The 26,796-nt window shown below is 35.8% G+C and overlaps 2 protein-coding genes across 10 annotated transcripts in view; one reads left to right on the forward strand and one right to left on the reverse strand.

Annotated features, from left to right (window-relative positions):
- The window catches only part of LOC106155203 (tubulin polyglutamylase complex subunit 1), a 60,908-nt gene extending 54,096 nt beyond the window's left edge, over window positions 1–6,812 (forward strand). Inside the window, exon 8 of the mRNA XM_087003482.1 lies at window positions 6,529–6,812. Within this exon, the coding sequence (XP_086859608.1) occupies window positions 6,529–6,561 (33 nt within the window). The 3' untranslated portion in view covers window positions 6,562–6,812. The remainder of the gene's footprint in view (window positions 1–6,528) is intronic.
- The window catches only part of LOC106152647 (pleckstrin homology domain-containing family A member 8), an 85,144-nt gene that overhangs the window by 17,111 nt on the left and 41,237 nt on the right, over window positions 1–26,796 (reverse strand). For 8 of the 9 annotated variants that reach the window (XR_015332718.1, XR_015332717.1, XR_015332716.1 and 5 more), the window contains 3 exons: window positions 21,633–21,691; window positions 14,895–15,025; window positions 9,105–9,237 (listed from right to left, as the gene is read on the reverse strand). Coding sequence is in view for 5 of the 9 variants with exons in the window: in XM_087003473.1 (XP_086859599.1) it covers window positions 9,105–9,237; window positions 14,895–15,025; window positions 21,633–21,691 (323 nt within the window). In the remaining 4 variants the exon portion in view is untranslated. Of the gene's footprint in view, window positions 1–9,104; window positions 9,238–14,143; window positions 14,429–14,894; window positions 15,026–21,632; window positions 21,692–26,796 lie in introns of those variants that run through there. The other variant, XM_087003475.1, reaches the window with a different exon arrangement.

The raw sequence follows: 26,796 nt of genomic DNA on the forward strand, positions 1-26,796 counted from the left end.
GAAAAGGATGCATTTTTCATTAAAGGTAATGTTTTTATTCGTTCTGTTAAAGATGTAAGCTTTCAGTTCTTCCCAAATTTTCTTACTATACGCGCATTGGAAGAAATGTCTTCTCTGGCAATGCCACAAAGAGAACAGACGTCATCGTTCTCAATCCCTATAGTTTTTAAATATGACTTAACAGGCAGGAGCCTATGTATTATGCCACTGCAGTTTGGTGTTCTTTGTTGTTTCGAAACAGTTCTTATAGACATCTTTCCAGTGTACATCAAAATTTGACTTTGCGTTCCATTTTTTTTCATTTGTCATTCGTGTAGCTGGCTTGTAGAGAGTTTGATAAAAGTCTCTACAGCCTTTACTATGTTTGATAAGAAGCTCTATTGCTTGAGGCAAAAATGGGTGAGAGGTGATCTCAAGAACATCCTTTTGTGTTTTATTCATAAGCCTGTGCTTAATAGAATTTCGTACACTGTAAAACGTAAGCGCACCACAGTTTTGTAAGCTAAATTTTTGTTCAAATTCTTCCTTTGTTAAAATTCTGTTATTTTCAAGAAAATTGCCAACAATTTTGATGCCTTTGTTAAACCATTTTCTTATAAACACAGGCTTGCCTCCAATCTTAAAATTATCATTATACCAAATCGGCTCCACAGATATTATACTTTTTCTTTCTAGTAAGCGTGTTATCACTTCTTTCCAGGAAACCAGAACATCTTTCCAAAAACAGTTACTACAGTCCTTAATAAGCTTGTCTAAATACGCATTCCCAAAAGCAAATATATAACTTATTACATCTCGATCAAAAATAGCTTGGAGAAGTGGAGCATATATGTTGTCTGTCTGATAAATTCTTCTAATCCAAGTACATTTAAGCAGGCCCGTAGCCAGGGGGGTTCGGGGGGTTAGAAAGAACCGCCCCTTTTGCTGGGAAAAGGTCCACTCTGGGTAAAATTTGATCTAGGTACATGATATTTTTTTGGAAAAAGGTCCACTTTTTCAGAAAACGAACCCCCCTTTTGAAATTGCTGGCTACGGGCCTGTTTAAGAGAAGCAATTAAGTCAAATAAATAACATCTTAAGACTACCTTGTTCACAATTACCAGTTATTACACTCCTTTTCACTTTTTCCTTCTTTTTGCCCCATATAAATTGAAAGAACATTGTGTTTAATGTTTTCATGTATGTTTCATCTGGATTGGGAAGGGAAATGAATAGGTGGTTTAACATGGGTACAACAAGGGTTTTCAGTACAGTGATTTTGCCAATGGGTGTCAAAGGTCTCCTTTCCCATTGTTGCAACATTCTTTTAATTTTACGATGTACTGTTCAAAATTAATTTTTATCATATCCTGCAAATTCAATGTAAAATTTTTATGAATAATCAAACATGACTTGATTAAGTTGTTCATCAGTGTAATTTTACCTCAGTTTGCTACAGGTGACACCTTTTGGAACCAGCATGCATAATTGGGGGTGTTTGGTAAAATTGCTTTGTCATTCAACATTATTCTAAGAGATCAGGACACAGATCCCTGCAGTCAAGGAGAAGCAGTAATGGTGACTTGTATCAGATGCCATAACGCATGGATGGATCTGGCCTTAAAATATGGATAATGATACTAATAACCCTTAGCAAAGTGAAACATTTGCAGCAATATTGCAGTGCTACTCAACTAGTTAGCAGGAGTTTGCAAGAAAATTTTGTATTGGTGCTAATTTGCAGCAAATTTGCAAGAACATCTCAAATTAGCAGTAGGTTTGTAATGAAGTCTATGTTCTAGCAAATTTGCAAGGAAGTATTCATACTTCTGCATATTGGCAGCAAATTTGCTGCCAATTTGTGGCAAATAAGCAGCAAATTTGTGGGAAATTTGCAAGATTCTGAACTTCTTGCAAATTAGCAGCAAATTTAAAGTGAATTTGAAAGAGTTTGCAGCAGGTCTGATTTTTTGCTAAGGGGATATATTGGATTTACAAGGCAGCAAATCTATCAAGTGTACAAACAAAAAAAGAAATAAATAATAGTACACAAAATAGGTTATTTTGTTAATTTTGATGCAATAATATATTATACTGAACAGCAAAATCTGTTAGTTATGCACAATAGACAACATTTATATATTGGGAATATAACTAGGATGAGGCTTTAGGCTCATGGGAGTTCACATTCACACATTGGAAATGCCAGAAAGAGAAAAATAAAAATTTCATGAAAAATTGCATAAATTCTGCATGACAATCCTATGAATCATGGCTGAAACTTAATAAAAAAAAAAACAAAAAAACAAAAAAACAAACAATGAGTAACACAGTTATCTTTTTAAGGCAATTGTGGTGGCATTGCACCACCAATTTCAAATTATGTACTAAATGTAATAAGGATTTTCAAAAAACGTAACTACCATGTGGCTCTTCACATTGAAAGTGAAAGTGAAAAATGAAAATTTCGCAAAAAGACTTCCAGTGATCAATATTTCCTAATATTGATCACTCCTGTGATTCTCTAGACAATAGGCCTATTGGTTTTCCTTGAAATGTGTTGTCAGTGTTGCATATATGCTGACAAAAGACAAAACCTAGGAGAAACACTGGGCATATCTCTGCTAGTTTTGAAGATATAAGGGGCAAAAAATAAACAAAGCTTAGTTCATGGTGAAAAAGTAGGTCAAAGGTCAATTTCAATGTCACAGTATATGACTTCCAATTCAAGTTCAATAGTAACCATGGGCATTTTTTTTGCCAATTTTGTAGATTTAAAGGCCAGAAAACATGCAAAAAGCATTTCATCATAAAAAGTAGGTTAAAGATCAATTTCAAGGTCACAGTTAGATAGCCAGTGTATGACTTCCTATTCAAGTTCAACAGCAACTTTGGGTGTATCTCTGCTGGTTTTTGAGATATAAAAAATAGAAAATTTGCAAAGATCAGTTCATGGTGAAAATTAGGTCAAAGGTTAATTTCAGGGTCACAGTTAGATTGCCAATATATGGGCGCATTCCCATAGATTTTATATCTATCCCCGTGGAGAGTCTCACTAGATTACTGTCAGATAATCCAGCTTAAGTGTCTGTCCTGACTACTACAAGCTATAAGGGGGTAATTAACTTTTGTGCCTGCTCGGCTGACAGCTATTTAATGTGAACCCACAGGGTGTTAGGTCGATCTAGTTGGATCAATCTAATCTCTGGGAATGGGGTCTATGACTTTGTATTCATGTTCAATAGTAACTATGGGTGTATCTTTGCCAGTTTTTGAGATATAAAGATCAGAAAATTTGTAAAGTGCAGTTTATCATGAAAAAAGGTCAAAGGTCAAGTTCAAGGTCACAGTAAGATTACCAGCATATGACTTCCTATTCAACTTCAATAGTAATCATGGACCTATCTCTGCCAGTTTTGGAGATAAAAAGGGAAGGAAAATTTGTAAAGTTCAGTTCATGGTGAAAAAGTAGGTCAAAGGTCAATTTCAGTGTCACAGTATATGACTTCAAGTTCAATAGCAGCCATGGGCATTTCTTTGCCAATTTTGGAGAGTTAAATGCCAGGAAACATACAAAAGGCAGTTCATCATTAAAAGTAGGTTAAAGGTCAATTTCAAAGTCACAGTTAGTTAGCCAGTGTATGACTTACTATTCAAGTTCAACAGCAACTTTGGGTGTATCTCTGCCGGTTTTTCAGATATAAGGGATAGAAAATTTGCAAAGATCAGTTCATGGTGAAAATAAGGCCAAAGGTCAACTTAAGGGTCACAGATTGCCAGTATATGACTTTGTATTCATGTTCAATAGTAACTATGGGTGTATCTTTGCCAGTTTTTGAGATATAAAGATCAGAAAATTTGCAAAGTGCAATTTATCATGAAAAAAAGGTCAAAGGTCAAGTTCAAAGTCACAGTAAGATTACTAGTATATGACTTCCTATTCAACTTCAATAGTAACTATGGGCCTATCTCTGCAAGTTTTGAAGATAAAAAGGATGGATTTGCAAAGTTCAGTTCATGATAAAAAGTAGGTCAAAGGTTAATTTTAAGGTCACGCTTAGATAGCCAGCATATGACTTCCTATTCAAGTTAAATAGTAACTATGGGCATATCTCTGCCAGTTTTGGAGATAAAATGGAACAAAAATTTGCAAAATTCAATTCATGATAAAAAGTAGATCAAAGGTCAATTTAAAGGTCACGAAAAATAAAAGGGAACAAAAATTTGCAAAGTTCAGTTTATGGTGAAAAGTAGGTCAAAGGATGGATTTAAGGTCACAGTTAGATTACCAGTATATAACTTCCTATTCAAGTTAAATAGTAACTATGGGCGTTTCTTTGCCAGTTTTGGATATAAGGGACTTAAATGTTGCAAAGTTCAGTTCATGGTGAAAAGTAGGTCAAAGGTCAATTTCAAGGTCACATTTAAATTGCTAGTATATGACTTCCTATTCAACTTCAATAGTAACTATGGACTTATCTCTGCCAGTTTTGGAGATATAAGGGACTAAATGTTACAATTTTGGAGTTACAATACTGTGCCATAAGTATCCTACAAAAGAAACTATAGGATCAGAGAGGCGATACCGCCTCCGAATATTGTACCACCAGCTGGGGTAAGTGCGATCGTATAGACCCCCACACACACAAAAAAGGGACACCACCACCAGTCTTGTGCTTGACAAGCTGTGAAAAATGCAATCAACAAGAATTCCCAAAATATGCAAAAAAAATATATAACTAAAAATGGTACAATCAAAGTTCAGTTCATAGTAAGGTAGGTCAAAGGTCAATTTCAAGGTCACAGTAAATTTCCAGTATATGACTTCCTATTCAAGTTCAATAGCAACTATGGACCTATCTCTGCCAGTTTTGGAGATAAAAGGGAACCAAAATTTGTAAACTTCAATTCATGATGAAAAGTATGCCACAGGTCAATTTCAAGGTCACACTTAGATTGCCTCTAATGACTTCGATTCAATTTCAATAGTTAATATAGGCGTATTTTTGCCAGTTTTGGAGATAAAAGGGAACCAAAATTTGCAATGTTAAGTTCATGGTTAAAAGTAGGTCAAAGGTCAATTTTAAGGTCACAGTAAATTGCCTCGTATGACTTTCTATTCAAATTCAATAGTAACTATGGGCCAATCTCCTCCAGTTTTGAAATTAAAAGCATTAAAAAGTTGCAAAGTTCAGTTTATGGTGTAAAGTAGGTCAAAGGTCAATTTCAAGGTCACATTTAGATTGCCAGTATATCACTTCCTATTCAAGTTCAATTGTAACCATAGACCTATCTCTGCCAGTTTTGGAGATATAAGGGACTAAATGTTATAATTTTGGAGTTACAATAATGTGCCATAAATTTCGTGCAGAAAAATTAATTAAAATAAAGAAAAGGTCATTTTGGTCAAAATTCTTGAAATGGGAGGTGCGCTGAAGTTCCAGATGTTCAAATTTGCTGAAATAATGTCAATTTTGACCACAAGTTGTCTGCCTCGCCAAGCCTTATGTTTTATTTTTCCGGAGTTCAAAATTTATTATCCATTACCGTACTGCACATTTTGCTTTCACCACCAATATGTACTTTTTGATACAGCGTAACTCGAAAACCGTATGGAATACAAAAAAACCGAGACCACCCCCAGTGTTGGGCTTTACATGCTCTACAAAATGCAAAAAAGAATGGGTCTCTAGCATTAACGGTTCCCGAATTAGAGACAGTTTTCAGTTTCGGTATCTTATGGCCGCTACTCCCATGAAAATGCACCGATTGACCCCAAATTCACGGAGATGAAAGATGACCCGAAGGGTAACACTTTCCAATAATATTATTGGTTAAGTCTGTGTGATGTCTGAATAACAGGGCAAATAATTTTTTTTCATAAAAAAATGTTTTTTTGAAAACTTTGGCCCGTTTGACCTTGAAATAAAGGTCAAAGGTCAAATCCAAGGGCATATTTGAAATCTACACATATGACTTTTGGAAAGCCATCTGTAGAAATTTTTCCCATAATTCCTTCCATAGGGTAGATAATTAGCATTTAATTTTGCCATTTTTAGACAAGGGTGCACTGCAATGAGTGCCACACCTAGACCCCAATACCGACAAAGCCCAAATTTTACGTAGAACGAGTTAAGATTATAGGTGACCTAAATCCAAGAGATGGGTACAGAGGCCCTTACCGTCTAGGAGGAGAAGCGGTAACGGTAGCCGTCGGGTGGAGCCGCAGGAGCTAACGCTGGTGGTACAATTAATTGAAATAAGCTAATACTGATGATAAGAAAATGAAACTAGTATAAGGCTTCAGGCACATGAGAGTTCAAGTGCACACTTTGACAATGCCAGAATGAGAAAAAATGAAAAAATTCACAAAAAGATTGGTTTTCCAACTCAAGCTGTATTTCAGTCCTATGTTTCTATTCTGTAAGTTTGAAAATAGTAAGTGACATGGTTTTCCTTTTCCTCATTATGACGGCAGTACAGACATTTTTCAGACCATTGAAAATACTTGTAATATGTGCCCTATATCCTTTTTTTTTTTTTTTTCAGAAGAACACAGCAAGGACTAAAGCTGCCAAATAAAAAAGGATATTTAGCAAACAGATAACATTAAGCAGTATGACTAAAAGCAAACACCTGACTTCAGTATTTTATCTTACTTGGTCATGCATCAATTTGATACAAATATTCTCATTATTTAGAAATAATAGGTACATGATATGAAAACATTGCAGTCAATTTGTTTTGAAATATATGCTGATATAAAATATAACAAGGCAGCAAAGCTGTCAAATGTATAGCCAAAAAGCAGAAAATAAAGATGCATAAAATAGGTCATTTTGTCAATTTTCATGCAATAATAAATAATGCTTATATCTGCACAGTCAATCAACACTGAATTTTAATCATGCATAACAGGAAACATGGCCAATAAGATTACAGTTTCAGAACCATGAGAGTTCAAATTCACATGAAGAAAATCCCTATGTGTGAAAAATGATGACAGTGCATAAAATACCTTTACATAATGTTTTAAGACATAAACACCAATAGTATTGCTTATTTGGAAATACAGAAAATGTATATCAGGTAGATGGGAGTAAAAAATCATCTTGAAAATGCCAGTGTTTGAAAAAAAAAAAAAAACATAACAAAAAATATTCTGATAAAGCTGTCATTCAAACTTTTAATCTAGCTGTATTAAGACGATATGAATAACCCCATTGAGTTTGAGGATAATGAGGCATTGTTATTCATCTATAGCATTAATGTTAACATTGCACAAAATAATTTTTTTTTTGTAAACTTATTTGCAATATTAAACAACATTCACCTGGATTAAAGGTCAATTTCAAGGTCACATTTAGATTGCCAGTATATCACTTCCTATTCAAGTTCAATAGTAACCATAGACCTATCTCTGCCAGTTTTGGAGATATAAGGGACTAAATGTTATAATTTTGGAGTTACAATAATCTGCCATAAATTTCGTGCAAAAAAATTATTTAAAATAAAGAAAAGGTCATTTTGGTCAAAATTCTTGAAATGGGAGGTGCTCAGAAGTTCCAGATGTTCAAATTTCATGAAATAATGTCATTTTTGACCAGAAATTGTCTGTCTCACCAAGCCTTATGTTTTATTTTCCAGAGGTTCAAAATTTATTACATATTACCGTATTGCACATTTTGCTTTCACCACCATCATGTACTTTTTGATACAGCATAACTCGTAAACCGTATAGAAATAAAAAAACGGAGACCACTTCCAGTATTGGGCTTGCCATGGTCTACATAATGCAAAAATAGCATTAACGGTTTCTGAATTAGAGACAGTTTTCAGTTGCGGTATCTAATGGCCAATGCTCCCGTGAAAATGCACTGATTGACCCCAAACTCACGGAGATGAAAGATGACCCGAAGGGTAACACCTGCCAATAATATTATAGGTTAGGTCTGTGTAGTTGTTGAATATCAGCATTTTAAAAAAAATTTTGGGCCGTTTCTCCTTGAAATAAAGGTCAAAGGTCAAATCCAAGGTTATATTTGAAATCTCCACATATGACTTTCAGTCAGCCGTCTGTAGAACTTTTTCCCATAATTCCTTCAGTATGGTAGCTATATAGCATTTAATTTTGCCAATTTTAGACAAGGGTGCATTGCTACCAGCGCCACACCTAGAACCCAGCACTGACGAAGCCCAAATTTTACGTGGAACGAGTTGAGATTATACGTGACCTAAATCCAAGAGATGGGTATGCAGTGCCTACGCTGGTGGTACAACAAGGCAGAGCAAATCTGTCAACTGTACAGACCAAAAGCCGAAAATAATAATGCACACAAGAGGCTACTGTTAATTCTGAAATACATTATGCTTAACTGCAAAGTCAACATCAGAGAGGGCCCATGAGAGCTCAAGATGGCACCTTGAAAATGCCAGAATGAGAAGATGTAAATTTCACAAACAACTGCATAAATTCAATATAAAAAAAAAAAAAAAAATCCAATAGAGCTGGTTTTCTAATGTGAGTTGTGTGTCAATCCTAAGAATCATTCTGGTAAGGTAAAAAAAAAGTAACAGTTTTCTTTTCACATTTGTTGTGGCAGTGCACAAAGTAGGTTTTTGTGTCAATTTTGATACATTATTACGCCTCTGGTCGAATGAAGCCAAGATTTAATTACTGTGCCCCTGCAGAGATGACACTTTGGGAGGCATTTGAGAGGCGGAGAGACTATTACAGCATTAAGCGGTCTTCCTTTCATGTAGGATCCACCATTTTTGATCCTTGGACCAGTTGATACTCGGATATTCTATTCTGAATGGCTTAAAATATGACAGACCCTACATGGAAGGAAAGCCAACTAATCCGCTGATGGTCTCCCCGCCTCTACACATGCCGTCCTTGCAACAGTCTAGCAATTAAACCTCATAGATGTGATTTAATCTGTTTAATGGTGCGTGTGGAGGTGCTGAGACCATCAGCAGATACTCTTTTTTCAAGTAGGGTCAGCCATATTTGATCCATGGATCAGAAGATCCTTAGATCTATTCTGAATGGGCTCAAAACTGAATTTTGAGCCAATTTGTTAATTTTTATGTGCTAGATTATCCTAAAAGGAATTACTTACAGAGAAAACACCTCTCACCACCCAGCCATGATAGGGTTTGAGGCTACGTTCATATGCTTTGGTTGCTGCCTTGGTAAGGTCTTGTTCTCCAGAGACAAGTTCTCCGAGAAACTCCTTGATAAAATGAAGAGCCCTGAAACAGAAGAAAAAGGAAAGGGCTTAACATAATGCCACACATTGCTACATTGTGCTATATATTACAATCTGAGACCTAGCATTAAAGCTGACAAACATGAAAACACAAAATAATAATAATAAAATTTAAAATATAATAGAATAAATAAAAACACAGACATAAAGCTGAAAATAATGATGCACAAAATAGGTTTTGTCAATTTTGAAGCAATATTACAGTATAACATTACAGTAGCAATGTTTAACAGTATAATCACCACTGACATAAATTATGTAGTAATACAGATGTACACAAGGCAACAAAGCTGTCAAATGTACAGATAAGAAGAAAATAATGATGCACAAAATAGGCTACTGTCAATCCTAATGCAATATTACATTATGCTTAAAAGCAAAGTCAACAACAAATTTTAATTATGCACAACAGCTAATACTGATGATAAGAAAATGAAACTAGTATAAGGCTTCAGGCACATGAGAGTTCAAGTGCACACTTTGACAATGCCAGAATGAGAAAAAATGAAAAAATTCACAAAAAGATTGGTTTTCCAACTCAAGCTGTATTTCAGTCCTATGTTTCTATTCTGTAAGTTTGAAAATAGTAAGTGACATGGTTTTCCTTTTCCTCATTATGACGGCAGTACAGACATTTTTCAGACCATTGAAAATACTTGTAATATGTGCCCTATATCCTTTTTTTTTTTTTTTTTTCAGAAGAACACAGCAAGGACTCAAGCTGCCAAATAAAAAAAGGATATTTAGCAAACAGATAACATTAAGCAGTATGACTAAAAGCAAACACCTGACTTCAGTATTTTATCTTACTTGGTCATGCATCAATTTGATACAAATATTCTCATTATTTAGAAATAATAGGTACATGATATGAAAACATTGCAGTCAATTTGTTTTGAAATATATGCTGATATAAAATATAATAAGGCAGCAAAGCTGTCAAATGTACAGCCAAAAAGCAGAAAATAAAGATGCATAAAATAGGTCATTTTGTCAATTTTCATGCAATAATAAATAATGCTTATATCTGCACAGTCAATCAACACTGAATTTTAATCATGCATAACAGGAAACATGGCCAATAAGATTACAGTTTCAGAACCATGAGAGTTCAAATTCACATGAAAAAAATCCCTATGTGTGAAAAATGATGACAGTGCATAAAATACTTTTACATAATGTTTTAAGACATAAACACCAATAGTACTGCTTATGTGGAAATACAGAAAATGTATATCAGGTAGATGGGAGTAAAAAATCATCTTGAAAATGCCAGTGTTTGAAAAAAAAAAACATAACAAACTAGAGGATCAGAGAGGCGATACCGCCTCTGGATATTGTACCACCAGCTGGAGTAAGCGCATTCGTATGCCCCCCCCCCCACCAAAAAAAAATTGGACACCACCACCAGTCTTGTGCTTGACAAGCTCTATAAAATGCAATAAACAAGAGTTCTCAAAATATGCAAAAAAAAAAAAAAAAAAAAAAAAAAAAAATCAAAAAAACATAACATAATGGTCCAATCAAGGAGATGTTCAAATTGACCTGTATTTTCCTAACACTGATCACTCCTGTGATTTTCTAGACAATAGGCCTATTGGTTTTCCTTGAAATGCATTATCAGTATTGCATATACCGGTATGCTGACAAAAGAGAAAACCTAGGGACAACACTGGGCAGATCTCTGCTAGTTTTGAAGATATGAAGGGCAAGAAAATATGAAGAGTTCAGTTTGTGGTAAAAAGTAGGTCAAAGGTCAATTTCAAGGTCACAGTATATGACTTCCTATATAAGTTCAATAGTAGCTATGGGCATTTCTTTGCCAATGTTGGAGATATGAAGGCCAGGAAACAAGCAAAGTGCAGTTCATCATAAATAGTAGGTCAAAGGTCAATTTCAAGGTCACAGTAAGATTGCCAGTATATGACTTCCTATTCAAGTTCAATAGTAACTTTGGATCTAACTCTGCCAGTTTTCGAGATATAAGGGATAAAAAAATTTGCAAAGTTCAGCTTATGTTGAAAAGTAGGTCAAAGGTCAATTTCAAGGTCACAATAAGAATGCCAGTATATGACTTCCTATTCAAGTTTAACAGTAACTATGGGTGTATCTCTGCCAGTTTTGGAGATATAAGGGATGGAAAATTTGCAAAGTTCAGTTCATGGTGAAAAGTAGGTCAAAGGTCAATTTAAAGGTCACAGTTAGATTACCAGTATATAACTTCCTATTCAAGTTCAATAGTAACTATGGGCGTATCTTTGCCAGTTTTGGAGATATAAAGATCAGAAAACTTCAAAGTGCAGTTCATCATGAAAAGTAGGTCAAAGGTCAATTTCAAGGTCACAGTTAGATTACCAGTATATGACTTCCTATTCAAGTTCAATAGTAACTATGGGCATATCTCTGGTAATTTTGGAATATTTAACATTTTCCCCACTAAATATTGCGATGTTGTAATTTTTGATATAGCGCAATGCCTAAACCATATCTAAAACAAAAAAATGGACACCACCTCCAGTATTGCACTTGACAAGTTTTACAAAATGCAATGAACAAAAGGTCTCTGGCATTTACCATTCCAGAATAAAAGCAAGTTTTCAGTTTCGGTATCTAATGGCTGCTTCTCCCGTGAAAATGCACCGATTGACCCCAAACTCCCAAAGATGAAAGGAGTCCCCAATTGTAACCCCTCACTATAACAGGAGAGCTTAGATCTGTGTAGTTTCCAAAAAATAGCACAAACAAATATTTTTTTGCAGAAAATTCCCATTTTTAGAAAATTTTGGCTTGTTTGACCTTGAAAAAAAGGTCAAAAGTCAAATCCAAGGGCATATTTGGAATCTCCACATATGACTTTCGGTCAGGCTTCTGTGGTAATTTTTCCCATAATTCCTTTGGTTTGGGAGATATTTTGACAAGGGTGCGTTTCAACAAGTGTCATGCCCAGGCCAATGCACCGACAGAGACAAAAAAACCAGGGTGTTCAAGTTGAGATCATATGTGACCTAAATCCAAGAGATGGGGACACAGGTCCTGGCGGTATAGGAGGAGAAGCGGTAACGGTGACTTGTTTCCGGCGCCCGACTGCGGAGCCGCAGGAGCCGGCGGAGCTGTACGAGACGGGTCGGGACTAAAACCATGAGTACCGCCAGCGTATACGCTGGTGGTACTAAAAATATTCTGATCTAGCTGTATTAACAAGATATGAATAACCCCATTGAGTTTGAGGATAATGAAGCATTGTTATTCATCTATAGCATTAATGTTAACATTACACAAAATAATTTTTTTTTGTAAACTTATTTGCAATATTAAACAACATTCACCTGGATTATGATCACTGATTCCTTATTATGTGACACTGTTTATTTAGACTTTTATAAAATGTATCTGGTAAAAAGCTTAAGATATGGGAGTTTACAGGGAAATCTCAACATGTGTGTTTTATGTAATCTCATTTAATGGCCACTTGAAACTTAATTAGGCAAGTGACTTAATAGCTCTGAACTTAGCTAGTGATTACCCAAGGGACAATTACAAGGGACTGACCACATGATTGAATCTGACGAAGTGATACAGTGATATGACATACAGTGATATGAGTTTATTTCCATTTTTGACACTTTATTACACAATACAAGATAACAGGTTTACCATCATTTTTATATAATCAACAAACAATATTGTAATGACGCAGAAAAATGCCAAAAGAACACTTTCACATATCTAATTAGTTCAATAATGAGACTGTTAACATGCCTAAGAATCAAATCTGATGCAAAACCAGTTATATATATATATATATATAAAGCCTAACTTATATATATATATATATATATAAAGCCTAACATGCCTAAGAATCAAATCTGATGCAAAACCACTTATATATATATATATATATAAAGCCTAACTTCATCAAAACTGGACTGATCAAGCTGACTTTCAAACTCAATCTGTATTTTAGTAAGATTGATCACTCCAGAGGTTTTCAAGACAAAAGCCCAATTTGTTAATTTAGAAACTTGTTATCAGTTTTTAATATATGGTGAAAAAAGCAAAAGAACAGCATAACTTTTGTACAAGTGGTCTGATCAAGCTGATTTTCAAACTCGGCCTGTATTTTAGTGAGATTGATCACTCCTGTGAATTCCAAGACAATACCCAGCAGGCATAGTTGCGTTGGATCAACGTTGAAAACAGGTTGATATGTTGAATTGCCAACAACATAATTTGCCCGCTGGGTAGGTCAATCGTTTTTCCTTCAAATGTGTTATCAGTGTTGCATATATGCTGAAAAAAGAGAAAACACAGCATAACTTTGAAAAAATGGCCCGACTGTGCTGATTTTTTAACTTGACCTATGTTTTATGCATATTTATTAGTTATGTAAATTTCAAGCCAAAAGGTAAAATGGTTTTCCACTTATCATGTTATCGGTGCTGCATATATGCTGAAAAAAGTGAAAAAACAGCATAACTTCCATAAAATTGGTCGTGTTATCGGTGAAAGTGCACGGTGACGGCAACAATGACAAAGGCAGTGATGGCTATATGTACAGACACATCTGTGTCTGTGCATATATATAATAAGATATGTGCATATCAGATAACATACATGTAAAAATTGCACATGACAATTCACAGCCTTGCAGGAATTCTTTTCCCTTGACCCTCTTTGCTAAATTGATGCAGCATACATTTCAAAACAAGAGTTCCACTTCCGGTAGACTGTTTCGAGACTACAGTGAGTAACGAGAGAACTAACGACCGAAATTTACGACTAAACTTAGCGATGAGTTAACGGCTGCTTCATGAAACACCTCTCGAAAATTGCTAAATTTGCTCGTTAGTGAGGTAGTTCAGTTGTTCTAACTAACTACTGCTTTGTGAAACCGGCCCCTGCTTTGCCAGCAGTTTGTTCTTTTCATTGCAAAGTTTCATTTAGAAGGATATCAATGTGACTTGCCACTTTTTTGTCCTACTATCTTCTATTTACTATCTACTGTTTCAATTCCATTGCAATGACCATGGAACTATCTCATGGGTTATAGTCACATATTTTTGCTTGGCTAATACTTGCCTCTGTTCAATAATGGGGCCTTAACACACACTTAAGGTTCTTTTGTTATCAGCTCTCTTTTGTTATGAGCTCTCTATAGACCTTTTATATCTTTTCTGGAAATGGAAATTGCATTGTGGGTAGGGGAGTCCTGCTATGTCGAAACACTTACAGCGGTGTAAATGCATAACCTGCATGCAACCAGATAAATAAACTAACATGCCTCCTCCTGGTGTTGAGTACAATACAGTGAAAATGTTGATTATACTAGTGTGTTGGAAACAAAAGGGTGCATATTAATCTGCTGGCATTCAGCAAGAATCCCCATGGAGTTACTACACACAAAACAGGGGCAGATTTAGGCTGTTTTCTGGGTCTTCCGGAAGATGGTCAGATTTTCAAGTTTACATTGACGGGTATCTAATTTTTTCTGTTGGAAGACGGTCAAAAAATTGGAGGGTGGATAAAAAATTTTAATATGGAAGACTGTCAGAAAATATTTCTGGATCCGCCCCTGCAAAAGCTAGGCACCCTAACTAATTCTGAATGTCCCTTTATATTGTCTTGATTACACTTACTTACCTTTTTAGCCACAGAAGTGCTTGTGTAGCAGAATTTGAAAGCTGGCTTTGTCCCACACTTTTCTCATATAGAACTATAGCTTGGAGAGTGCTGAATGCTGTAGGGTTTGTTTTATATTTCTCATTTATTTTCTGAAAACATAACAAAAAAGTTGTCTCTACTTAATATAATTTTTGTTGCCCTTACTACTTATCATACAGTTGACAGATTTAATTTGAAGACAACGCACTGCTAACACGTTAAGTGATCAGAAAAATCATCTAATACCTAACTACGCCCCCTTTTAATGAATGATCGCCGTGGGAAGAAGACAATGCAACCATAAGTAACTAGAGGATCAGAGAGGCGATACCGCCTCCGAATATTGTACCACCAACTGGAGTAAGCGCATTCGTATAGACCCCCCCACAAAAAAAAGGACACCACCACCAGTCTTGTGCTTGACAAGCTGTAAAAAATGCAATCAACAAGAATTCTCAAAATATGCAAAAATATATATAACTAAAAATGGTACAATCAAAGTTCAGTTCATCGTAAGGTAGGTCAAAGGTCAATTTCAAAGTCACACTTAGATTGCCAGTATATGACTTCCTATTCAAATTCAAAAGTAACTATGGGCGTATCTTTGCCAGTTTTGGAGATAAAAGGGAACCAAAATTTGCAAAGTTAAGTTCATGGTGAAAAGTAGATCAAAGGTCAATTTTAAGGTCACATTAAGATTGCCAGTATATGACTTCCTATTCAAGTTAAATAGTAACTATGGACCTAAATTTGCAAAGTTAAGTTCATGGTGAAAAGTAGATCAAAGGTCAATTTTAAGGTCACATTAAGATTGCCAGTATATGACTTCCTATTCAAGTTAAATAGTAACTATGAAACTCTTCCAGTTTTGGAGATAAAAGGGAATGAAAATTTGCAAAGTTCAATTCATAATGAAAAGTAGGTCAAAGGTCAATTTCAAGGTCACATTAAGATTGCCAGTATATGACTTCCTATTCAACTTCAATAGTAACTATGGACCTATCTCTGCCAGTTTTGGAGATAAAAGGGAACCAAAATTTGCAAAGTTCAATTCATGATAAAAAGTAGGTCAAAGGTCAATTTCAAGGTCACATTTAGATTGTATATGACTTCCTATTCAACTTCAATAGTAACTATGGACTTATCTCTGCCAGTTTTGGAGATATAAGGGACTAAATGTTATAATTTTGGAGTTACAATAATGTGCTATAAATTCCCTACAGAAAAAATTAATTAAAATAAAGAAAAGGTCATTTTGGTTGAAATTCTTGAAATGAGAGGTGCTCAGAAGTTCCAGATGTTCAAATTTCATGAAATAATGTCATTTTTGACCAGAAGTTGTCTGCCTCTCCAAGCCTTATGTTTTATTTTCCCGGGGTTCAAAATTTTATCCATTATCCATTACCGTACTGCACATTTTGCTTTCACCACCAATATGTATGTGAAAACCCTATGGAATACAAAAAAATGGAGACCACCTGCAGTGTTGGGCTGTATATGCTCTACAAAATGCAAAAAAGAATGGGTCTCTAGCATTAAGGGTTCCCAAATTAGAGACAGTTTTCAGTTTCGGTATCTTATGGCTGCTACTCCCGTGAAAATGCACCGATTGACCCCAAATTCACAGAGATGAAAGATGACCCGAAGGGTAACACTTTCCAATAATATTATTGGTTAAGTCTGTGTAGTGTCTGAATAACAGCGCAAATAATTTTTTTTCGTAAAAAATTTCATTTTTTTTGAAAATTTTGGCCCATCTGACCTTGAAATAAAGGTCAAAGGTCAAATCCAAGGGCATATTTGAAATCTACACATATGGCTTTTGGAAAGCCATCTGTAGAAATTTTTCCCATAATTCCTTCCGTAGGGTAGATAATTAGCATTAAATTTTGCCATTTTTGGACAAGGGTGCATTGCAATGAGTGCCACACCTAGACCCCAATACCGACAAAGCCCAAATTTTACGTGGAACGAGTTGAGATTATAGGTGACCTAAATCCAAGAGATGGGTACGGAGGCCCTTACCATCTAGGAGGAGAAGCGGTAACAGTAACATGGTGGCGGAGCTGACAGAGCCGGCGGAACGATCCGGACGGGACTAAAACTATGTGTACCCCCAGCGCCAACGATGGTGGTACAATTAATGCATTGGCATCAAGGTGAAACAATGATGTTTTTTCTCAAGCCAGCACGTAGCACGAGCCTTGTCAAAATAAGCTGTTGAAGCCGTAGCAGGATGCCAACACCACTTTATCTTTGGCTGTTATGTAATCCGGTAAAGGGCGCATGGCTCATTGAATCAGCTAATAAGATCGCTTCAGTTAATTATAAATAAGCTTGTGGATCTTGAACATCGTTTCAGGCCACCATTCACAGTAAATTTATTTCCAAAACAACAAGCATTTAACTCAAGACATACGCAATGCGATCCTCAGGCCACTATTGTTCTAACTCACAAAGGCCGGTATTTTCACCCCGTTTATCAGGTTCATCATCCTGTTTATTTAAATGAATGTACGGGAGTACTTTTCTATTGATGATGATGTCCTGCTCACAGTTTGTGGCTAAAAGTGAGCTGAATTAGGCTGAGTAAGAGTAGTATTTATCTCTACTGGGTCCCAACGGCTTAAGTTTTAATCCCCTATAATTAACGCACCGATAATAGCCATAAGAATAATAATAACTAGAGGATCAGAGAGGCGATACCGCCTCCGAATATTGTACCACCAGCTGGAGCAAGCGCATTGGTATAGACCCCCACATACACAAAATAAGGGACACAGCCACCAGTCTTATGCTTGACAAGCTATAAAAATGCAATCAACAAGAATTTTCAAAATACGCAAAAAATATATATAACTTAAAATGGTACAATCAAAGTTAAGTTCATCGTAAGGTAGGTCAAAGGTCAATTTCAAGGTCACAGTAAATTGCCAGTATATGACTTCCTGTTCAACTTCAATAGTAACTATGGACCTATCTCTGCCAGGTTTGGAGTTAAAAGAGAAAGAAATTAGCAGAGTTCAGTTCATGATTATAAGTAGGTCAAAGGTCAATTTCAAGATCACACTTAGATTGCCAGTATATGACTTCCTATTCAACTTCAATAGTAACTATGGACCTATCTCGCTAGTTTTGGAAATAAAAGGGAACCAAAATTTGCAAAGTTCAATTCATGATAAAAAGTAGGTCAAAGGTCAATTTCAAGGTCACATTTAGATTGCCAGTATATGACTTCCTATTCAACTTCAAAAGTAACTATGGACCTATCTCTGCCAGTTTTGGAGATAAAAGGGAACCAAAATTTGCAAAGTTCAATTTATGGTGAAAAGTAGGTCAAAGGTCAATTTCAAGGTCACAGTAAGGTTGCCAGTATATGACGTCCTATTCAACTTCAATAGTAACTATGGACCTATCTCTGCCAGTTTTGGAGATATAAGGGACTAAGGCTTCGTTCACATGGAATGTCTATTTTCTAAAAATCTATTTTCTATTCGCGCTATCTTATGATCACAGTCTATGCCCTGAATATCCCGCAGCGTAATTACTGGCAGCGCGAGCCAGTTACTTAAAGTAACACATGCCGCGAATAGAAAATAGAATTTAGAAAATAGACATTGCATGTGAACGAAGCCTAAATGTTATAATTTTGGAGTTACCATAATGTGCCATAAATTTCCTACAGAAAAAATTAATTAAAATAAAGAAAAGGTCATTTTGGTCAAAATTCTTGAAATGGGAGGTGCTCTGAAGTTCCAGATGTTCAAATTTGATGAAATAATGTCATTTTTGACCACAAGTTGCCTGCTTTGCCAAGCCTTATGTTTTATTTTTCCGGAGCTCAAAATTTATTATCCATTACCGTACTGCACATTTTGCTTTAACCACCAAAATGTACTTTTTGATACAGCATAACTTTGGAGATAAAAGGGAAGCAAAATTTGCAAAGTTCAGTTCATGATGAAAAGTAGGTCAAAGGTCAATTTCAAGGTCACAGTAAGATTGCCAGTATATGACTTCCTATTCAAGTTCAATAGTAACTATGGACCTATCTCTGCCAGTTTTGGAGATAAAAGGGAACCAAAATTTGCAAAGTTCAATTCATGATAAAAAGTAGGTCAAAGGTCAATTTCAAGGTTACATTTAGATTGCCAGTATATGACTTCCTATTCAACTTCAATAGTAACTATGGACCTATCTCTGCCAGGTTTGGAGTTAAAAGAGAAAGAAATTAGCAGAGTTCAGTTCATGGTGAAAAGTAAGTCAAAGGTCAATTTTAAGGTCACATTTAGATTGCCAGTATATGACTTCCTATTCAACTTCAATAGTAACTATGGACCTATCTCTGCTAGTTTTGGAGAAAAAAGGGAAGCAAAATTTCCAAAGTTCAGTTCATGGTGAAAAGTAGGTCAAAGGTCAATTTTAGAGTCACATTTAGATTGCCAGTATATGACTTCATATTCAAGTTCAATAGAAACTATGGACCTATCTCTGCCAGTTTGGGAGATAAAAGGGAGGCAAAATTTGCAAAGTTCAGTTCATGGTGAAAAGTAGGTCAAAGGTCAATTTTAAGGTCACATTTAGATTGCCAGTATATGACTTCCTATTCAACTTCAATAGTAACTATGGACCTATCTCTGCCAGTTTTGGAGATAAAAGGGAAGCAAAATTTGCAAAGTTCAATTTATGGTGAAAAGTAGGTCAAAGGTCAATTTCAAGGTCACAGTAAGATTGCCAGTATATGACTTCCTATTCAACTTCAATAGTAACTATGGACCTATCTCTGCCAGTTTTGGAGATATATGGGACTAAATGTTATAATTTCGGAGTTACCTTAATGTGCCATAAATTTCCTACAGAAAAAATTAATTTAAATAAAGAAAAGGTCATTTTGGTCAAAATTCTTGAAATGGGAGGTGCTCTGAAGTTTCAGAAGTTCAAATTTGATGAAATAATGTCATTTTTGACCACAAGTTGTCTGCTTTGCCAAGCCTTATGTTTTATTTTTCCAGAGTTCAAAATTTATTATCCATTACCGTACTGCACATTTTGCTTTCACCACCAATATGTACTTTTTGATACAGCGTAACTCGAAAACCGTATGGAATACAAAAAAACGAAGACCACCTCCAGTGTTGGGCTTTACATGCTCTACAAAATGCAAAAAAGAATGGGTCTCTAGCATTAACGGTTCCCGAATTAGAGACAGTTTTCAGTTTCGGTATCTTATGGCCGCTACACCCGTGAAAATGCACCGATTGACCCCAAATTCACACAGATGAAAGATGACCTGAAGGGTAACATTTTCCAATAATATTATTGGTTAAGTCTGTGTGGTGTCTGAATAACAGCACAAATAAATTTTTTTTCGTAAAAAAATTCATTTTTTTGAAAATTTTGGCCCGTTTGACCTTGAAATAAAGGTCAAAGGTCAAATCCAAGGGCATATTTGAAATCTACACATATGACTTTTGGAAAGCCGTCTGTAGAAATTTTTCCCATAATTCCTTCCGTAGGGTAGATAATTAGCATTTAATTTTGCCATTTTTGGACAAGGGTGCATTGCAATGAGTGCCACACCTAGACCCCAATACCGACAAAGCCCAAATTTTACGTGGAACGAGTTGAGATTATAGGTGACCTAAATCCAAGAGATGGGTATGGGGGCCCTTACCGTCTAGGAGGAGAAGCGGTAACGGTAACATGGCGGCGGAGCCGGCGGAGCCGGCGGAGCCGGCGGAGCCGCAGGAGCCGGCGGAACGGACCGGACGGGACTAAAACCATGTGTACCGCCAGCGCTAACGCTGGTGGTACAATAATATGTATTTATTTGCAACTTCAAAGTTGGATTTTACAAATAATGAGTCTAAACTCCATATTAATATGTTCGTTACGACTCCACAAATATGTACACACAAACAACAAGTAGACACAGTGTACCCGATCTCGCCTCCCTGGGGAGGATACAGCCCCGCTGCCGTCTGAGGCGCTGAGTGCTATCAAACTGACAATATCGTTCTCTGCCTGACCAGGACCCTGCTTCAACCCCTTAGTGCTGAGTGCCAAGCAGGGAGACAGCAGGTACCGTTTATAAAGGACTGGTATGTCCCCGGACGGGTTTTGAACCCACGTCCTCCCACTCCGGAGGCGGACACTCTAACCACAGGGCCATCCGGTCGGTTATAAGACAAGCATAAGCATTATAAACCAAGGCTATTAAAGTGTCTTTGGATTTAATCCTGTAACTGTAAGCCATGTTTCTACAATGCAACCTAAAAAGGATTTGTTCTTCCTAATGCCATTTTTGAGTTCCATTCAATATATTCCACAAAAGCACCCTTGATAATTATTCTGAAGCAAGGTATTAAAGGAAACATAACTCATCATTTTGGAGGGTAAACAATGGCTTTCTCATACTTTCCAATATCAATGGTTCATGCATATGTTCCAAAATTCAAAGTCAGTTGATTGTTGCATTGCCTGTAACTTAAACTGCTTACAATTCACAAAACTTAGGATATGCATGGCCGACTGCAAATGTATATATTTTTATTGAGGGGTTTTATTTCCTCCTCAATCAGGAAAATAGTAAATAGTTTAAAGTATTTTGCAAGGTATTTTGGGGATAATTAACCCTGCCTTTATCTTTAAATTACTTAATGAACAATTTCTAAATTACAGGAAAGTACAGCACCTGTAAAAAAGGTGAATACTCACACGTATATTACCACTTATGTCCATCTTTACTGGTGCAAATGCTGTGGAACTAAGTTTATCTGAAAATAATTATAAAAACAAAAATTATTTAAACCATGCTTCAACTACATTTCAAAGCTGTGTACAATAACTAGAGGATCTAAGAGGCAATACTGCTTCATGGGTGTGTAGCACCATCTGCACAGTTATAAACTAATAATTTACAAACAAACCAAAATCATAGCCTCCTTTATGGAGGTGATGATAATAAGAAAATTAATAATAATAATAATGTCTTTTGCTGTTGTGAATGTTATTTATTTTGACACCAATATTTTCTTTCATCTTGTATTATTTCTTTTTTCAGACAATCTCAAATGACCTGTAACATTATCTGTCAAATTCCTCAACTAAAACAATCCATTTTGCCCAGCCCTTTGCCAAAAATTAAATATATGGCAGACATCAGTAAGGATTCAAGGTTATTAACCATATATACAAACCATGGAAAGATCTATCGGAGTCCAGAAAGACCTGTACCTCTGCTTCATTGATTACTCAAAAGCGTTCGACAAAGTATGACACTCTGACTTGTTTAATATTCTGGCAGGGCTATACATCGATGGGAAAGATCTTCGATCCCTCAGAAACACAGGAAGCAGCCATTAGAGTCAACAATGACATCAAGCAATATAGACCAATCTGCAGGGGTGTGAGGCAGGGCTGCGTGTTCTTACCCGATTTACTTAACGTATATAGTGACATAATTCTACGAAATATTGAGAACCATGAGGGAATTAGTGTAGGTGGCCACAACATCAACAACCTGAGATATGCAGATGCCACAGTCCTTATCGCCGACTCTGAAGAAAAACTGCAAAAGATTCTAACAACAGTAACAGACGAAAGCGAAAAGAAAGGATTACAGCTCAATGCAAAGAAGACAGAATGCATAGTGATCTCAAAAAAAGCTGTTATACCACAATGCAACATAGCCTGTAAAGGAGACAGAATCAGACAATAAAACACCTTTAAATACATTGCTTGTACTATCACCCCAGATGGCAAGTGTGACACAGAAATCAAGAAGAGAATCGGACAATCTAAGGCAACTTTTAAAAACATGAAATGCATTTTTACCAACAATAAGATAAGTCTCAAGACAAAGATCCATGTTATGAGAGCCTACGTGTGGTCCATTCTTCTATACGGATGTGAATGCTGGACCCTAACTAAGGACACAGAACAGCAATTAGAAGCAGTGGAGATATGGTTCATCTGGAGAATCATGAAAGTCTCATGGACAGAAAGAAAAACAAATGCAGAAGTAATGGACATGGCTAGATACAAGAGATCCTTTCTTAACAACATCAGAGAAAGACAGCTCAAAATTTTCAGCCATATAATCAGGGCTGGCGGACTACAGAAACTGATATGGAGTGGCAAAATATGTGGAAAAAAGAGCAGAGGAACACGACGCACAAAATTCACAGACAGCTTAAACAAATTTGCAACGAATAAAGAGGGCACCAACAATGAGCTCATGAGGAAGACCAAGAATGGGGAAGAATGGAGAGCCATGATCGTCGATGTCTGCAAGACCAGACTGGACACTTGAAGAGAGAGAGAGATACAAACCAATGGCAACAATTGTCCATTTTTTTTTATTCTGTTGTGCGCATGAAAGTTGCTATAATATGACAGTGACATTTCACAAGTTGGAGACATCACAAAAGACTTAAGGCTCATTCCTAATAGAATTATTATTCTACCTAAATCAATCTAACTCCATTGATGCTAGTGATCGGTCCTTCATATCTGTGAACCAAACTGTACCTTAGGCAAAACTCCAACTGTAGTATAGTAAGCAACTTCTAAAACTAGAGAATCAGAGAGGCGATACCGCCTCTGGGTATTGTACCACCACATTCAGTCACTATGCTGTTTTGCTGACCTCAGCCAAATTAAGTCAATTATCGATAATACTGTTTTTAAAGCAGCAGCAAATAGCAAGCAAAATTAAACAAGGCAGCAAAGCTGTCAAATGAACAGACAAAAACAGAAAATAAAAATGCAGAAAATGGTTCATTTTGTCAATTTTGATGCAATAATAAATCATGCCTACAATAGCACTGTCAATCAACACTGAATTTTAATCATGCACAACAGGTGACATCGTCAATAACAGGAGCGGATCCAGAGATATTTTCTGACAGTATTCCAAATTATCTTTGTTGATCCATCCTACATTTTTGATGGTCTTCCAACAGAAAAAACAGATACCCATCAATGTGAACTTTAAAATCTGAAAGATCCAGAAGACGGCCTCAATCCGCCCCTGCAATAAGATTATAGTTTCAGGACCAAATTCACATAATGAAAATCCCAATATTTGAATAATGATGACAGTGCATAAAATAATATTACATAATGTTTAAAGACATAAAAACCAATGCAACTGCTTATGTGGAAATACAGAAAATGTGAAGAGCTTCAGGTGGATGGGAGCTGAAAATGCCAGTGTTTGAAAAATAAATTAAAAAGAAAGCACAACAAAAATATCCCATTAAAGCTGCTATTCAAATTTTAATCTTGCTGTAATAACATGATATGAATAACCCCAATGTGTTTGAGGATAATAAGGCACTGTTATTCAAATATTTTTTTTCTTTTGTTAACTTATTTGCAATATTAAACAACATTTACCTGCATAATTATCACAGATTCCTAATTATGTAACACATTTCAGAGAGATTAACCTATGGGACTTTACTGGGAAATCTCAACGTGTGTTTTATGTAATCTTATTTAATGGGCACTTGGAAATTAATAAGGCAAATGATTTTATAGCTCTGAATTTAGCTTGTGACTACCCCAAGGGACAATTACCACCATCCATAAACAGTAGCCCCATACAGCACTCTATAGAGCTGCATTGCTTCCAAAACAGAAAACAATCACACTGATTTTCCAACACAAACTGCACGTCAGTCTTACGAAACTTTTCAGTAAGTTTTAGTATCATAAGGAACATGGTTTTTCCTTAATGGTCATTCTGGCAGCCATTTCCAAAATAGGGTTTTCTTCAACTTTTATGCAATATAACATAATGACCATCAATTTTTAATAATAAAATAAAAGTATCATGGATATACAGAAAAAGTTCAGAGTCACACTTTCAAAATGCCAAAATGTATACAAGAGATAACTGTATTGAATTGATTTTCTTTCCATTTTCAACACCTTTTTTTTCATATAAGGCCACACTTTTTTATTTTTATGGATGACATCCTCTGGGGACCCCAAAATCGGTGCGAGCGGGCGAAAAAAAAAAACAGTCCAAAAAAAAAATGCTTAAGAAAAGTTATGTTTTCAGTACACAGTTTTCAGAAACACTAATTTACCACAGAAACACGTATCAAACTAACAACATGTCTTTATCCATGCTCTCAAAATATTAAAGCATTGTGAATAGGGCCTACTTCGTAGAAAGGTAAAAAGTCATGAATATATATATGCTGCATTTTACCAAATCTATTTAAGGTTATTTCATGCATTCTGTTGGTATAGCAATCAATAAAACAAATATCAAATAAACAGAGTGTCTTTATTTGCACTCTCAGAAAATTTAAGCATTGTGAACACTTCACAGAATTGTTAAAAAATGAAGCAAAGATAGGCCTATGCTTCCTACTACCAAATCTAAAAAAGGTAATTTCGGTCGATGCCATTTTGTCTACTTCGACTCACACGTAGCAGCCAACTATTGGGTGGCCTGTCCGACCTTCAGTCCACCAAATACCACGACGCTCTTGTCGACCCTTTTTTCGCTACAAAAAAAACCTTGGTAAGCCTATGTGCTGCTTTGGACAGAATGTCACTGAAATTTTCCGGGCGATGATCGCTGGCCGCGGCCAGCCTTTCGTATAATTGTAAAAAGGTGATATCTCCATGTCCAATATCAATGGCAAACCAATCCAAAACGACGGCCCCCGTTCTCTTTATGACTTTAATTGTCGTGTATTTTGAAATTAATGCTAGAGATGAATTTGATGGCCAAGCGGCCATATTTCCACGTGGTGATAATACACATGCGCAGAAAGCTCATTTTCCGCACTCGAAACTACTCGGATGTCTCCGCAGTCGACAATGACAGCATGGAGCTTGCGGAATTAGCCGAGGATTGCCGATTGCATTTTCCGGCAAATTCAATAACGACGTTTGCGACAACCGACTTCCTTGGAGGGGGGGGGGAGTAGGGGGAATTTTTTTTTTTTTTTTTTGAGAACGGACGAAAATCGGTGCGCGCGCAGGATGTCATCCATAAAATTTAAAAAGTGTGGCCTAACAAAATAATCAATTTACTGTCATTTTTAAATGAACAACTAAGAAAATTGTTGACATAAGAAAAATATCAATAGAATAATTTTAAAAGTCCAGTTTGCTCCATTCTGAGATTCTGAACATGGTGAATGATTGAATCTGACAAACTGTGAAGATATAAGTTTTTTTTTTCTATTTTTTGACACTTTATTACACAATAACAGGTTTAGAATCTTTTTATATAATCAACTAACAATATTGTTAAGATGCAGAAAATGTCAAAAGAACACCTTTACACATTTAATTAGTTCACAGATGAGATTGTTAACATGCCTAAGAATTAAATCAAAGGAAAAAAACACTTATATACAAAAAAGGCATAACTTCACCAAAACTGAACCAATTGAGCTTATTTTCTAACTTCATCTGTATTTCAGTAAGACTGATCACCCCTGTAAATTTCAAGACAATTGGCCTCTTGATTTTCCTTGAAATGCGTTATCGGTATTGAATACATGCTGAAAAAAGTGAAAAAACAGCATAACTTCCACAAAATTGGTCCAATCACGCTGATTTTCAAACTTGACCTGTGTATTATGAATATTCATCAGTTCTGTAAGTTTCAAGCCAAAAGGTAAAACAGTTTTTCACTTATCCCGTTATCAGTGTTGCATATATGCTTTAAAAAAATTTAAAAATAGCATAACTTCCATGAAAATGGCCCGATCATGCTGATTTTCGAACTTGACCTGTGTATTATGAATATTCATTAGTTCCATAAGTTTCAAGCCAAAAGGTAAAACAGTTTTTCACTTATCGTGTTATCGGTGTTGCATACATGCTGAAAAAAAGTGAAAAAACA

The sequence above is a fragment of the Lingula anatina genome, chromosome 2 (genome assembly GCF_051362555.1).
Source record: "Lingula anatina isolate TDL-2025a chromosome 2, LinAna3.0, whole genome shotgun sequence".
NCBI classification, from domain to species: Eukaryota; Metazoa; Brachiopoda; class Lingulata; order Lingulida; family Lingulidae; genus Lingula; species Lingula anatina.